The sequence below is a fragment of the Ascidiella aspersa genome, chromosome 9 (genome assembly GCF_963924565.1).
Source record: "Ascidiella aspersa chromosome 9, kaAscAspe10.2, whole genome shotgun sequence".
In the NCBI taxonomy this organism is placed as follows: domain Eukaryota; kingdom Metazoa; phylum Chordata; class Ascidiacea; order Phlebobranchia; family Ascidiidae; genus Ascidiella; species Ascidiella aspersa.
The window spans coordinates 745,999-760,473 of record NC_139455.1 but is presented as its reverse complement, the minus strand read 5'-3'; the positions used below and the strand labels follow the sequence as shown (position 1 = coordinate 760,473).

At 37.8% G+C, this 14,475-nt stretch overlaps 2 protein-coding genes across 2 annotated transcripts; one reads left to right on the top strand and one right to left on the bottom strand.

The window, feature by feature from the left end:
* Nucleotides 1-2,059: 2,059 nt before the first annotated feature.
* On the bottom strand, nt 2,060-6,430 carry LOC146131774 (chymotrypsinogen A-like). The gene is made up of 7 exons (XM_083397041.1): nt 6,304-6,430; nt 4,792-4,889; nt 4,421-4,509; nt 3,615-3,774; nt 3,085-3,181; nt 2,624-2,763; nt 2,060-2,218 (listed from the first exon to the last, which is right to left on the bottom strand). Exons 1-7 carry the CDS (start codon nt 6,428-6,430, stop codon nt 2,060-2,062), a joined length of 870 nt encoding a protein of 289 aa, XP_083253167.1.
* Nucleotides 6,431-7,821: 1,391 nt separating this feature from the next.
* LOC146131773 (chymotrypsinogen A-like) lies at nt 7,822-14,298 on the top strand. The gene is made up of 7 exons (XM_083397040.1): nt 7,822-7,858; nt 9,045-9,148; nt 9,723-9,814; nt 10,125-10,281; nt 10,918-11,008; nt 11,838-11,980; nt 14,137-14,298. The coding sequence occupies exons 1-7, from the start codon at nt 7,822-7,824 to the stop codon at nt 14,296-14,298; spliced, it is 786 nt and encodes a 261-aa protein (XP_083253166.1).
* Nucleotides 14,299-14,475: the final 177 nt, after the last annotated feature.

Below are 14,475 nucleotides of genomic sequence, written 5' to 3'. Positions count from 1 at the left end.
TTTAACTTGCAACAAACAGCAAACCTAGGGCTGTAAGTAAATGTTAATGTTTGCCCTTTGGCAAAACAAACATATTATGGTAAGTTTGTGAGTTTATTAACTGATTGGAAGCAACAAAAAGTCTCTTTTAGCTTTGGGGGTTGTTGCTTGTATACGAGGCGTTGGCTCTTAAGGCGAGAGCCGACGGTTGTCTTGCACGTTCCTGTATCCACCCAACTCGAGGAGCTGGCCGCTAAAATTCCTGTCCTTAACTTCTTGAACTCTAGACAGAGTCACTTCACTCAGTTGATATTGCTCGTTGAGTATGTTGATAATTTTCAGAACACATAACACGGTGATTTAATCCGCTATAGCGGTGGTTCTCAACCGGGGTTCCGCGACAACCTGGGGTACCATTAACCTCCAGGGTGCCATAAGATATTTGAGAATCTTTAAAAATCTAATATGTGCCCCTAACTCTTACTAATTTTATGTAAGATAAGAGTGGAATATATCCATATACTTCCTTGGGTTGCGTAGAGTTGATGTGTGTTGTTCCAGTTCTGTTTATTGTGACATTATTTTGAATTGCCCACCGAAAAATCTTGTGGGGTGCCGTAATCTATTTGTTATTCCTAACGGGTTTCGCTAGCCATAAAAGGCTGAGAAAACACTGTGCTGTAGTTTCAAACTGTATCCAGTCGAATAGCATAAAGAAGAATGAAATCGCGAAGCGAGGCGTTGGTCACACGTCAGTGAACACCGGTCACGTGTACACTGTACAGTGATGTCAAGTTGGGCATCGCATTACAATACCACGTGACTTTATTATTTGAGTGTTTAACAAACTGAGTCAGCTTGAAATGTTTGAACTGTGCAGTCTGATATGTATGTGGTTACTGGTTTACTTCAGTAAATGGGCTTTGACGTTCGCTCGCAAAACATACTTTCGACGTCATTCGCCCTGAAGAAGGCGACTTGAATAGGTTGCCAATACGTTGGTAAGTAATTACAATTACCAGAGGAGCTATTTAGATCAATTTATATTAGTTTGTTGGTGATACGTCACTGTTTCTAACAGGTATGTGTCACTATACTTTGTTATTTTCTTTAACGCAGGGGTGTCCAACTCGTACATGCCGGCGTGCCAATTTTTATTCTATAACTTCTTGCTAAAGTTTAGTAATATAATTCTTTCTAGTAATAAAAGCGTTTTTTTTACAAATAATATAAAACGTTTAGTTAACATTACTGCATCTAAATGTCCGTCCGTGAGTTGACCTTTGCTTTTTGTTTCTTCACACCAAACTTTATAGTTATGTGAATGCTAGCCTCCACTACAATAAAATGTTATAGTATTAGAAGTAATTGTTAGTTGTCGTGATTGCCGCGATGGTTTTATATTGCGAATAAACAATGGCAGTTTACTGTATAAAAAATTAGCTATTTTTTTACAATTGGCTGAATAGCAAATTAACTAATTTAGGGGGGCTTGCGTGCCATTTAATTTTGGCGCGTGCCACATTTGGCACGCGTGCCACTTGTTGGACACATCTGCTTTAACGTTTTGGCTACCTTATGCACCAGTATAACTTCATAAGGAAATGTGGCAGCACCACGCAAAGCAACACTACACTAGGTTAAAGGCGTTGAAAGATATCGACTGAGTTGTGGGTCACACGTGTTTTCAATTTTGTTCGTTAACTTTCGCATTTTTGTAAGTTTGTAAACCTTTCGTGGCCACTATATAACCACCTGGAGGCATCCTATCGACATTTCACATTCCTAAAACTGACAAAAGACGAAAAATGAAATCAGCCGTTCAAAAAACAGCCTTTAAATAATCTTCTTTTTGGTCAAGAAATCAATTATTGCATACTTAAGTAACTCTTTTTCTCTGTAAAGGCCGAAGCGTCGGATAAAACAAATGAGTGCCGGAAGAAGTATTTTAACTAAATTATTCGTGTTATCAACAGCATATTGAGGGCCATCCGTTTATAGTTGGTTTCACTTACAACATAACTCATTTACATTAACACCGAGTATTTATTTGCGCTCCAAATCGTTGCACATACTACATCTACACTCCAGTGATAGATCTTATCCAGGGCCTCTCCACCGACAACTTGGCGTAGCCCGAGGGTAGGTAGGTTGAGCATTGGGTGCTTCCCCACGATACGGCGCCGATGAGAACATACTCCCCGCCGTCAAGCACCACTAGGGGGCCTCCTGAGTCGCCCTGTTCGAGTGTCACGTGGTTAAACAAGGTTTTTACATACTAATACTTGGTCATAGGAAGAATATGAAAGCCCATACAGAAGTAAGTAGCATTTTATGAACGTTTCCAATAAAGCTTTATATAATGGCTGGAGGTTGGAGTTAGAAGTAGAATGAATATTAAAGCACATACAGAAGTAAGTAGCATTTTGTGAGTGTTTTGAAAACTATTTCATTCATTTTCAACATCATAACTGACAGTTAAATTTATTACGGCCGGCAGAGATTATTTTTGGGTTTGGTTTTGGCTCGCAAAAATACTGCCCATCCCTGCCCTAATTGGACGAGTGCCGATACTATCACATGGCAAGTATCGACTCCGACCGATATTATCGGACATCTAGTTTACACAGAAGTATCGCCTTACATTGCACGATCCCGAATCCCCTCCCCCAGCGCACAACATGCGGTCAGTGATCTGGGCACTTGAGCCCCACAATTCTCTACAGTATTCGTACGATATCAGGGGAACCACCGTCTCCTGCAGCAGATCGGGAATAACTCCATCTGAAAAATATATTTTATTAAATTGCGTGATATTATGGGTTAAATGAAATAAAATTGGTAAAGTTGTAAAAAAAATTATGTTGAACGGTGAAAAACAAATTATAAAAACACATTCAATTCCAAAAAGATGACGTTATAATCGGACAAAAGGGTTGAATGTTAATTATTCTAAAAATATTGTGCCAAGATCCAAAAAAATGATTACAGCTTGGTTATTAAGGGCAATGTCGTAACTTATGAAGTAAAATTAGCAAATTCATTGGATTTAAAAGTTTTGTTGAAAACTAGTCCACCTTTTGTTCCAGTTTAATTAAAACTTACTATTTCCATTCTTTCTCGTGTATCCCCAACCAGTAACAGTTGCGGGGGTTCCCGCATTGTAGTCCACATTATCTCCAACCAACGTCACTATATCCACCTAGCAACAAGATAATGACGTCACAACATCAACCTAGCAACAAGATAATGACGTCTCAACATCCATCTAATGACGTCATTTTCTCTTGAGCCAATGACGTCACTTTCTCATAAGCCAATGACGTCACTTTCTCATAAACCAATGACGTCACTTACATCGTTTGTAATAACGGCACTTGAAATGTAGAACATTGAATGTTAATAGAAAAACATAAAATAACGTTAAATGTAAGATGATGACGTTACTTAAGTCGTAGAATAATGACGTCACTCAATAGGTCGAATAATGACGTCAGTTAATTTGTACGATAATGCCGCAAAGACCGATTTCGTCTCAACTAAATATGAACGAAATCTCAGAAAATCCTTATTTGCAATCTCGTTTTCAATTTTTCTAGATTTAAAAAAATTGTAGTTTTTTTTCATATGCTTACGAGTCCGTTGAGGGTTGCGTTACGGGCGAGGGTGATGACGCCATAGTCGTAGTCGAAGCCGCTGTAGCTTGGGTGAGGGGTGAATTGGGATTGTTGGATGTACTGATCCAGGCCCCCGTTCCAAGAAACCCCACCCAAACCCACAGTGACTGGGGAAGACCTGTGCAACATTAAATGTGGTTAAGGCTTGCTGCGAAAATAAAACTAGGAGCACTTTTAAAGTGTTTTTCTTCTGCAGTAATCCTGATTTGCTTTTAGGATAGTTGTAGGTTGTAACACACTGACTGATTAAACACGGCTGTGCGAAAGCTTACCTCGGATTCAATGCGGCTTGTCTTTACATTGTGCCACCTGATTTGCCAAGATTTAGACAATACGGCCGTCTACACACATTGATTGGTATATCACGTTCTTTTGTATTCCATAAAATAAAGTTTTCTTTTAATTTTATAAAATTACGTTTGGGTATTCTTTTAATTGAGCGTTATTTTAATTTTTATAGAATAATGTGACTTTTTGTTAAATTTTGACGTGTTATCGATTTAAGAAATTAGACACTTTTTATTTAAAACTGAATCTCCGAAGTATTTACGAAAATTTTCCTCTTTTCACCAAAAAGCGTTATTTTTCACTCATATTGACCTCTAGGACTTTTTTTGTAAAATTATGGCCATTCTTCAACCTTTGTGTCAGTATAACAACAATCTGGATATTTTGAGTTCACGAAAAAAAATACGACTAAAAGCGCTTTGCACCGAAGGTACAGTAGCAAAAACAATCCTTTGCCCGACTGTTAATCTACTCACGTGACTTCACAATGAGCAGCCGTGATGACGTAACGTGTTGCTATTAGCGACCCTCCGCAGAAGTGGCTCCCGCTGCGTTGAAGAGAGGCCTAAAATACAAAAAAACAAGTTTACAGTGCAGGCCACATACAGGGTGCGACACCGCTGCCATCCACCCTAACGAAGGCCATTTGCATAGGTTGCCGAAATGTCGGTTAACAATTGCAATTAACAGAAGAGGAGCTGTTTTTAATCAATGTAAGTCAAACGTTTTCTTACTTTCGATTTGCAAATGTCAAATGACTTTTGTGCTACCGTTAATGGCATATACCCTATAACTAAACCTAACACTTAGACATGGCACGTGCTCTATAACAAACAACTGAACCAACCTGCCATGGCCACGCCCCCGACTCCGCCTCCTGCCCATTGATGATCCGACTCTCTCCACTGAAGAGCGGATGTTCTCTCCTCTCAAGAAGAGGAGTCGCTGGAAACAATAAAGTTGGGGTTACCTTGGGTTAAACTAAGTATTGACATTTGGCTCGTGTTTAGTTTAGTTGCGCTACGCTACGCCAGCACTTGTAATATCGCCCGGGAAAATTTAAAAGATAAATAAGCATCACAGCAAAAAAACTTTGGTTTATATAATTTCCTTTAATCCATTTTTTTTTTTTAACTGTTTTTCGGCGACCCCTATATCAATCGTAAGCATAACAGCCAAGCTTTGGCGACTCAATTCTCTTCACTAAACTTTTTGTAGGTGAACAAAAATAAGACATACATATATATACTATTCGAAAGAATACTTTGATTATACATATATAAGTATAATAAGATAGCATTTAATTAATTTGAGCCAAGTCTACGTATTTCTTCCGCAATGATCTAAGTATTCAAATCTTAATCAGATTTATTTTAATGAACCCAACCATGTTAACTACAGTTGGCGACCCATTGAATGGGAAACACTGATTTTATGTGGCCAGCGAATGTGGGGTAAATATTTTGCTAAGCTCAATCAATGCATTACTAACCAAAATTTATTTCAAAAAAAAAATCTAAAAAAATATTTGTTTTTCTTATTTCTACAAATGCTGTTTTGCGTCTGACAAATACAGTGCTATGCTTGTACAAGCAATCTCACCTCTACAAACAGAAATCAGTGCTATAACTCCCAGGATATATTTCATCTTGTCCTTTCAGTGCGAACAATGAAAAGTATTGTGACGTGTAGTGCGACAGCGCGGCTTATAATTTCCAAAATTCGATAATAAGTTTTAAGAAGACGAATATAGGTTTTGGTGGGAAAGTGGATTGATGTACAAGGTGCGCATTGTAAGGCACAAGTGGTCTCCGAAGGTGGGTCTATTTTTATTTTGTCCCAAATTGATAAAGACGCGAATGTGGCGTTAAGCGTGCGCTGCGCGTGCTGAACGCAGGGGTGGTAAGTTATAATTATTTGGAGAGGGATGAATTTTAGCGCAAAGACTAGTTGAAGTTCTTCGGCTGCTTATTTATTTTATCCAACGTTTCGGATACCTTAGCCAAAATAAAATAGTACTGCAATACCTTCTTTTTAGTATACTATGACTGCTAGCAACCGTTTATTTATTATACTATTTTAAGGGGATAAAATTAACTTAAAGTATTTCTCTATAGGCTATTTTGAGAACTAGTAAATCCATACCGATACAAAACGTTAGAAAAATATTGAACTTGGTAATCAATTGCAAAGCCAAAAAGGTCGAGTAGATCGACATCATCTTGATTATGACGTTTCAATACGAACTTGAAAAAATTTCATATTTAATCCCCCCCAAGAAAACTTTAAAAAATGCCGGACAAAATGCTGTGTAATCTTCTGCGAACTTCCAGGTAGATTGCAGCTGTTTTATACTTACTCGGTTCGTTTGTATTGGGATTAGTTGAGCAACCATCGCTTCTAAATTGGGAATCGTGGCTCGCCTTGTTAAACAACTTGCCACCGAGATGTTTGCTTCTATAAACCTGCTTTAGATCCCACGACATCGCAAACTTTACAATTCAGCAAAACAAGTGACAAACACTTGAACGTGCTGGTTATTGTACCAGACATGGCCTCCTAAATTACTTAACTACTAATACATCGCCTAGTAAAAAAAATTTAACGTGATGGTTTTCAGACCAAATATGGCATTACTTTATGGCAGTACAAGTGCAGAAAACACTTTACCGCGCTGTTTTTCTTTTAAGGTTGATTTGACCAAATATGGCCTCCTAATCACCCAATTACCAAAGCAATGCGTGTTAATAATGCTTGGTTTTAAACCACTATCACAACATGTCCAACTTATCGTGCGTAAAACTGTATTTTGTCTTCAAAATTCTTACGTCACTTATAGTTTATAAGGGGTGGGGGTAAATCATAAAAATTAAAACATTTAACATGTTGAATATATTGATTCTTTATCTCACAAATCATAACTTATACCTAAACTTACAAGTTACTTCATGCAAATTTATTTTCCCTGGTTTAAATCAGTGTTTCTCAATTTTTCTTCTTTTTGCAAAAATTCCACAAGTTTTGCTCAAACCTAATTTTAAAAAATCTAACGATATTAACTACTGCAGTCGGCGACCCAACCAAATCAAACGGCGACACAATTTTCGGTCGAGACCCGTGGGTTGAAAAATACCGCTGGTTTAAGGTTTATATGAATTAGGGCAATGTTAAACGCTATCGGATGAAACGTCTTGTCGACTTCAAATTAAAATCAAGTTTAAAAAAAAAAGTAAGTAGTTAATGTTTATTTTCCGTACAACGGCTCGGATTATTAGGGACGCTATGCACGGATCCGTAGTTTTGCTTGATAATGATGGATGCCAAAGCCAAAAAGGTCGGGTAGATCTACATCATATTGATTAAAATGTTTCGATAAGAACTTGTATCATCTTCACTTAATGTGAACTGAAGATTAATGAAGATAACACATTAACTGAAGATGATATGAGCTCGTATTAAAATGTCCTAAGCAAGATGATGTTGATTTTCGACCTTATTGGCTTTGCAATTCATTATCAAAAGACGGGTTTTACAGATTGAAATAACCTTTTACAAAATAATACCTTGAATTTAAATGAAAAAACACCAAACAACTTCGTTTTCCATATGAAGGAATTCCTTCAAAGGCATTTTAATCCAAAAAGGGGCAACTTTTTAGAAAACCGGCAAACTCACTTGACCCCGGCACGTCGCGCTTGTCATTATTACGTCACAGACAGGTAACACGTGCGGATAAGGTGGCTGTTCCCAGGCCCCTCACCGTCGCCTAAAAATAACTGGAAGCAAACTCGAAATGTTTGCAGGGGAGAGGTATAAAGAGGGGTCGGGTTGGGGATGAGTTTATTCTTCTGAGAGACTGAACAGTAATCTCGACAAAATGTTGTTTTTTCTAGCACTTGTTGGGCTCGTGGCAGGTAAGTACACTGACTTTACTTTTTTCACCCGACTTGTTTATTTATTATTTATAAAAGCAATGAGTTGGAAGATTGTTGACTGCGGTGTTTTTTGATCAAATCTGATTTAGGGCTGTACCAACTTCCTATTTTACTTCGTAATCTTGAATTAAGTATTACTTAACCCACCCGAACACAAACGCTTACCCAGACATTAACCTAAATATGTGTTGATTAAACGTCTGGTTGAATTCTAGACTAGCGCCATTTTTTTCGACTACATGCGAAGGGAATAAGATCGTTAAGTTCGATGTATATCACAATCTGGTATGTCTGAAACTTAGTATAGTTTAAAGTGTTTTGGGGCAAAATCAGCAGGTTTCTCAAGTCTAATTGGTTTTTAATTCGTAAAAGTTTTTTTTTAGAACCTGTAGTGATTGAATAACTGTGTTTGGTGTTATTTAGATCTGCCAATCCATAGTTCTGTTGCACCGCATTAAGATGTACTTTCTACTTGCTCTCTTCGTTTTTAAGAACATTAAGTGATTCTATAACTCTGTCTAGCGTGACAATTTTCATGCAAAACAATATTCAGGTTTTTAAGCATAATGTTTGGAGGTTGTAGCAAGACGTAATAAGAATATCAAAGCCCATACAGAAGTAGGAAGCATTTTGAACGTTTCGAATAACTCGAAGGTTGTATTGTATTAAGTGCGCCTACTTCTTACGTCTGCTTATATCCTTACTTACTCTCTTCGGGAGATACCGCCGGCCCCTCGGTCAGGCCAAAACAACTTTCTCTGGTCTCCCCCCTTCCCCTTTTAACGTGCGCCCTTCTAATGGAATAAACTTAACAAGCTAACGGCACAATCAGTAGTCGGCAAAAGGTAAGACTTCCTACAGTCACATGCCCTTTACCTGCATTCTGCCTACAGAAATTAAGCGCCCGTTATTCTTGTGCTTGCTTATGTACTTTATGCTTTCGCTGAGGCCCCACAAACCCCAGAAGTAGGCTAACCTCATTGTATAATGGCCCTGTTTAGATTTAGAACTAGAAAAATGCGGCTTTCAACAAAGATTAAGTACATTTTAAAAACCTTGGTTCTTAAAGGTCCAACTAAATAGAAAACTTTAAAAACAACTATCATTCTCTAATTTCCTTGCTCCCAAACCCCTGTAGTAAACTAACCTTATTGTATTTCACCAGCGGCCCCCCAACCATCGATAAGGCACCCCATGGGGGTCGGTTACCAGGACAACTCGAGGGTCCTTGGCGGAAATAACGCGGAAACAGGGGCTTACCCCTGGCAGGTGGGTGAAATCTATTGTGACGTCATTTAAGCAAGGTTGTCGGCGTCCTGGGTCACAAAATCATTTTTCGTTTTTTTGCGATATTACTTGCATTTTCCATATGACCTAAGGTAACCCTATAAAAGCCTAACTATGACCTTTGGTAGACCTGTTAACTACCCCACCTAAAGTAACCCTATATACCATATGACCTCGGGTAACCCTATTTACCATTTGACCTAAAGTAACCCTATATACCATTTGACCTGAAGTCACCTTATTTACCATTTGACCTAAGGTCACCCTATTTAGCATTTGACCTTAGTTAACCCTATTTACTATTTGACCTCCGGTACCCCAATTCACCATTTGACCTCGGGTAACCCTATTTACCACTTGACCTCAGGTAACCTTATTTACTATATGACCTCGGGTAACCCTATTTACTATATGACCTCAGGTAACCCTACTTACCATTTGACCTCAGGTAACCCTATTTACCATTTGATGTCAAGTAACCCTATTTACCATTTGACCTAAGGTAACCCTATTTACTATATGACCTTACGTAACCTAATTTACCATTTGACCTCAGGTAAGCCTCCAACGAATCACCGGTTCTCACTTTTGCGGAGGATCCCTGGTATCGACTAGACACGTGATCAGCGCAGCTCATTGTCAAGTCAGGTGTGACGAAGCAAATTAAGCATGACTCAGCTTTCATAAGCATTACAAAGCAACTGATATTATTTTGTTTATCAATAGCATAAGTACTGTGTTTTTCATATTCTATGAGATAGCATGTTTTGGTTTTTAAATTCCTTAGAGCAGGTTTAATTTTTTTGTTTGTTGTTATAGGCTAATTTTTTTTAATTATTTTCGATTTTTTAAGTTTTTCAACCTGTTTTCGTTTTAAAATTTCGTAAAATCAAAAATAACTGCAATCACATGACAATTAAAAACCTACAACGCCAATATTTATCAATTTTTTCGACAGCACTGTGAATGTGGCTCTCGGCGCCATTGATTACCGCAGCCCTGAACAACTGATTCCCCAGGCAAATTTCATTGGCCACCCATTGTGGAATTCAGCAACTTTCGATTATGATTACGCTGTGATCATACTTGCCACCGAAGCCAGGCTTGGTGATAATGTAAGTTGCTCTGATTTGTCCGTTATGTAAATATATTTTATCTTTGCGAAGAAATTATGGTAAGACATACAATGCCCAAGTAAATTTGTTTTTTAATTCGATATTTATTCTATTTGGCTTTGGTTACACACGTATTTTGACGCTTTTCAATTTGTTTTTAGAATTTTTTAGTGAAATAATCCACATTCGAGCTTGAAATAAGACCAAGTAGGTCCTTTGCTAAAATGGTTGAAGTCAAGTGTTGTTTTTGGAGCATAATGGTTGGAGGTTGTAGTGAGATGTAGAATGAATATCAAAGCCCATACAGAAGTAGGTTGCATAGTTGGACGTTTCGAATAAATCTTTATTCATTTTCAACATCATTTTCAAATGAACAAAGAGTTATTCGAAACGTTCAAGATGATTCCTACTTCTGTATGGGCTTTGATATTCTTATCACGTCAAGTGATGTTAGCAAAATAACTTAAGTTACATGAAGTCTGTTGAAAACAGTGACTTAAATACACCTTTATTAAAACACTAAGAACCCCGAAACAATAAAATTAAAATTTGTTCAACTCAACTAAAAATGCATATACTATAGTTAACCTAATTTTACCCTAGATTAAAAATGACGCTTGAAATCCTTTTTATTAGGTTAACACAATCAAGTTGGAAGACCACGCAGTCGGCAATGACTACACCGGATTGGCGCACACATCAGGATGGGGATACACCTCAACCGTTGGTAATATAATATTTCGAGAAGTAATTGAAAACATTGTTTTGCTCCTATAGGTGATGCGTGGGATTTACGAGTAGGGCATATCTGCCAAAAATATTTACCTGGAACGCCGTTCCGTTTCGGGTTGCTTTTGCCTCTGGATTTTGAGGTTAGGTAAATAGTTCTATTGGCCAGTGTTTCTCAACCTTTTTAGCTAACGGACTGGTAAAATTCCAAACAAATTTTGCTTACCGGTAGACCTTAAAAAATCAAACCAAAATGTAATTACGGCAAAAGTATGCAACTAAAAGTCTTTTAACATACTCCTAAATTTTAAAACTTAAACGAGCTGTAGCCCATTTTTAAACATTAGGGCACAATACTTGCAGGTTGCAGCATTGTGATGTATGATAAAAAAAGAAAGTCTAAAGTAGACCATCAACTCTATGTTATGTCACAATGCTACAAATTACGGAAATGACGAAGTTCTAAGTTTGATAGACAAGCCTTCAACATTTTGCATTTTGCAATTGAGATATAAAAATGTACTGCTATAGGCTTTATCCTGGCCATTCAATCCTACAGGACTTATTCCGATTTAGACGTTGTTACGACTATTAGGTATTAGTCTTATTTAGGTTTTATTACGACTGTGTTTTAATCCAACCATGTTGTTGTTTCAACTTAAGTCTTGTGGCTAGAGTCCTATATATTCATTACCAAGTACTGAAGGGTAATTGGGCAATATTTTTACAACCGACATATAGAGAAGTACCAATTCTACAAAATTATACAATTTAAGCCTCATTACATACACACCACTACTTCAGTTTTCATCCTTCGAATATTTCAGCGCAATCAACTCCATACATAATGCAAGAAACCGACATACCCCTGGTTTCGCAAGCCGCATGCCAAGCAGTCTGGGGTAGCGTTATCGCGATCACCGACCGCATCCAATGTGCTGGAGGCGACGGCAAAGTCGGATCATGCATGGTAAGTCACCCTGGAGAGCCAAGTATTTACACTATTTAGATTTGGAGCATAATTGTTGGAGTAAGACGTTGTAAGAATATTAAAGCTCATACAGAAGTAAGTAGCATTATACTACTTCATTTCATGATTTGTATGAGCTTTGAGTTCTTATTATACAATTTATTTCAGCACTAGTGGAACTAGAGTACTATAGCACGGCTGTGGAGCCAGTTATGAATACCCCGGGTCAAAAAATAAAGTCAAGTCCTACTCTTTAAATATGTGATTTCGTCCCGACTCCGGCACCTACTCTACAGCCTAGATTCCACCACATTTACATATCTATAAAATAACGTGGATATTTAACCATTCACTTAAACCATTCACTTCATGTAATTTATTTACTTACAATACATTGTTGGAAAATATCGACCATGTGCTATTCCGCATTTATAATTTAAGGTTGGAAGCCATATCGGTTTCAAAATGTGATACTGCGCATGCGCATGTCGGACTCTGGACTCGGGACTCGGGTAATTTTACGATAGTCTTATTCGAGTCCCGAGTCTGACTCCGCAGCCCTGGACAGGCCCGCAGCCAGCCAAATGTACAAGTTTTTAGACATTTTGTGGAACTTGGCAGCAGTGTAAGTTATTTCAAAATAATTCAATAAATGCTCTCTTTGTATCGCCGTAACGACACAACATGACCAAGAGCGGGAGGTTCGCATACAAACTTTTTCATGGGGGTCCTTAATAGGGGAACCACAGGCCCCTTGGGGCACGTTACTGGTTTTTCAAGGTCTATGAATGCTTATGGTCTGAGGTTAAATTTTAAAACAGAACATTTTTTTAGAGAAACCAGATATAAAATAAAATGCCATCTTCTTGAATGTATCGCGACTCAACTTAAGTTTAATATTTGCACATAGGTATACGATCGGAAGGTTTCTTGGGTCTACTTGGATTGTGACGTCATCTCTGAAAAAACTTCATGCCCCCCTGGTTCACGCAAACCAAAATCGTTTTTTAAGGGGTGCGCGTTAAAAAAAGTTTTTTAAGGGGTCCGCGTCTGATTTACTTACGTTGTTTCTAAACTTTAAAAACCCTTACACGGTTTTAAACCGCTTTTTGGTGTAAAATAAAGTTTAAACGTTTTATAAAGTCAATCCCCTAGCCTTGTATAATACGTCGATATACGAATCCAAAAAGTATTTACCGGTGCAATTTAGTGGGATATCTGTTAATGATAGTATATCATAAAAACCGCTACAACTTGACTAGTTCCAACGGTTATCTGCGAAGTTTCGACGCATTTAAAACAAAAAATCCTAAAATAAAATATTTTTCTTAAAAAGTGAACAACTTTTGTTGCTTGGGATGTACTTTTGTAAATGTAGAGCGCTAAAAGCATTTTTTAATTTTTTTCTTTAAAACGGCAAGTAAATATCAATAAAAAACATCTCCTCTGGTAGTTTTGTTAATCAACGTTCTACTGAAATAGCCTTCTTAAGGTGAACACCGAAACTTTTGTAGTAGAATATAAAACAAAAAGGAAAAATGCAAGAAAACAAACGAAACATCTAATCAGACGTGATTCTGTCGGCATGCTACAAACACCTTCTTGGGGACTAGAGGCAAAACGTTATCGCTAATTGTTTTCTTAACGTTTTTTTTGCACTCGCTTTTTCTTGGCTTTTTTCTTTTGTGTTTTTCCACAAACTGTACTCTGAGCTTTCGGTGTCATTCACCCTGAAGAAGCGACTTGAGTAGGTTGGCGAAGTGTAGTTAAGAATAATAATGGTTTATATATGTTGTTTAAGTTAGGAAAAAACAGCTTCACTGTTAATCGTCAACCAACGTTTCGGCAATATATTCAAATCGCCTTAAAGGTTAACAATTACAAGACGAGCTGTTTTCAATAATGTTACTATGCCTGGTAGCAACAGTTTATATGTGTTGTTTAAGTAGTTTGTTAGGTCAAAACAGCTCCTTCGGTAATTGTAATTGTTAATCACCGGCGAATTGAATAGGTTGCCAAAACGTTTGTAAAGAATTACAATTACCTGAGGATCCGATATGATTATTATTACCGTGCCTGCAAAATCGCCTGTTTTTTAATTACTATGCCTGGTAGCAAGAGTTTATATACGAATAGTGAATGTACTTTCACACCAGGGTGATTCTGGCGGTCCGCTGACCATCGAACGCAACGGAGAGACCATTCTCATCGGTGCAGTTTCCTGGGTGGAGAGCCGCTGCAGAACTGGCTACCCTGGAGGTTATGCTAAGATCTCGGCTGTCAGGTCCTGGATCGATAGCGTCATGGGTAGCAACTAACGTGCTGATGACGTCACTTGATGACGCAACGTGATTACGTAGCGTGCATCGCAGCAATAAATAAATAAGTGATAAATGCTGTTGTTCGTTGATGCCAGGTGGATAGACGCATTTTAAACATTGAGAGGTATTTTACTAGTATTTACTGCGCCAAGAGGGGCATGCTATATGTCTCTA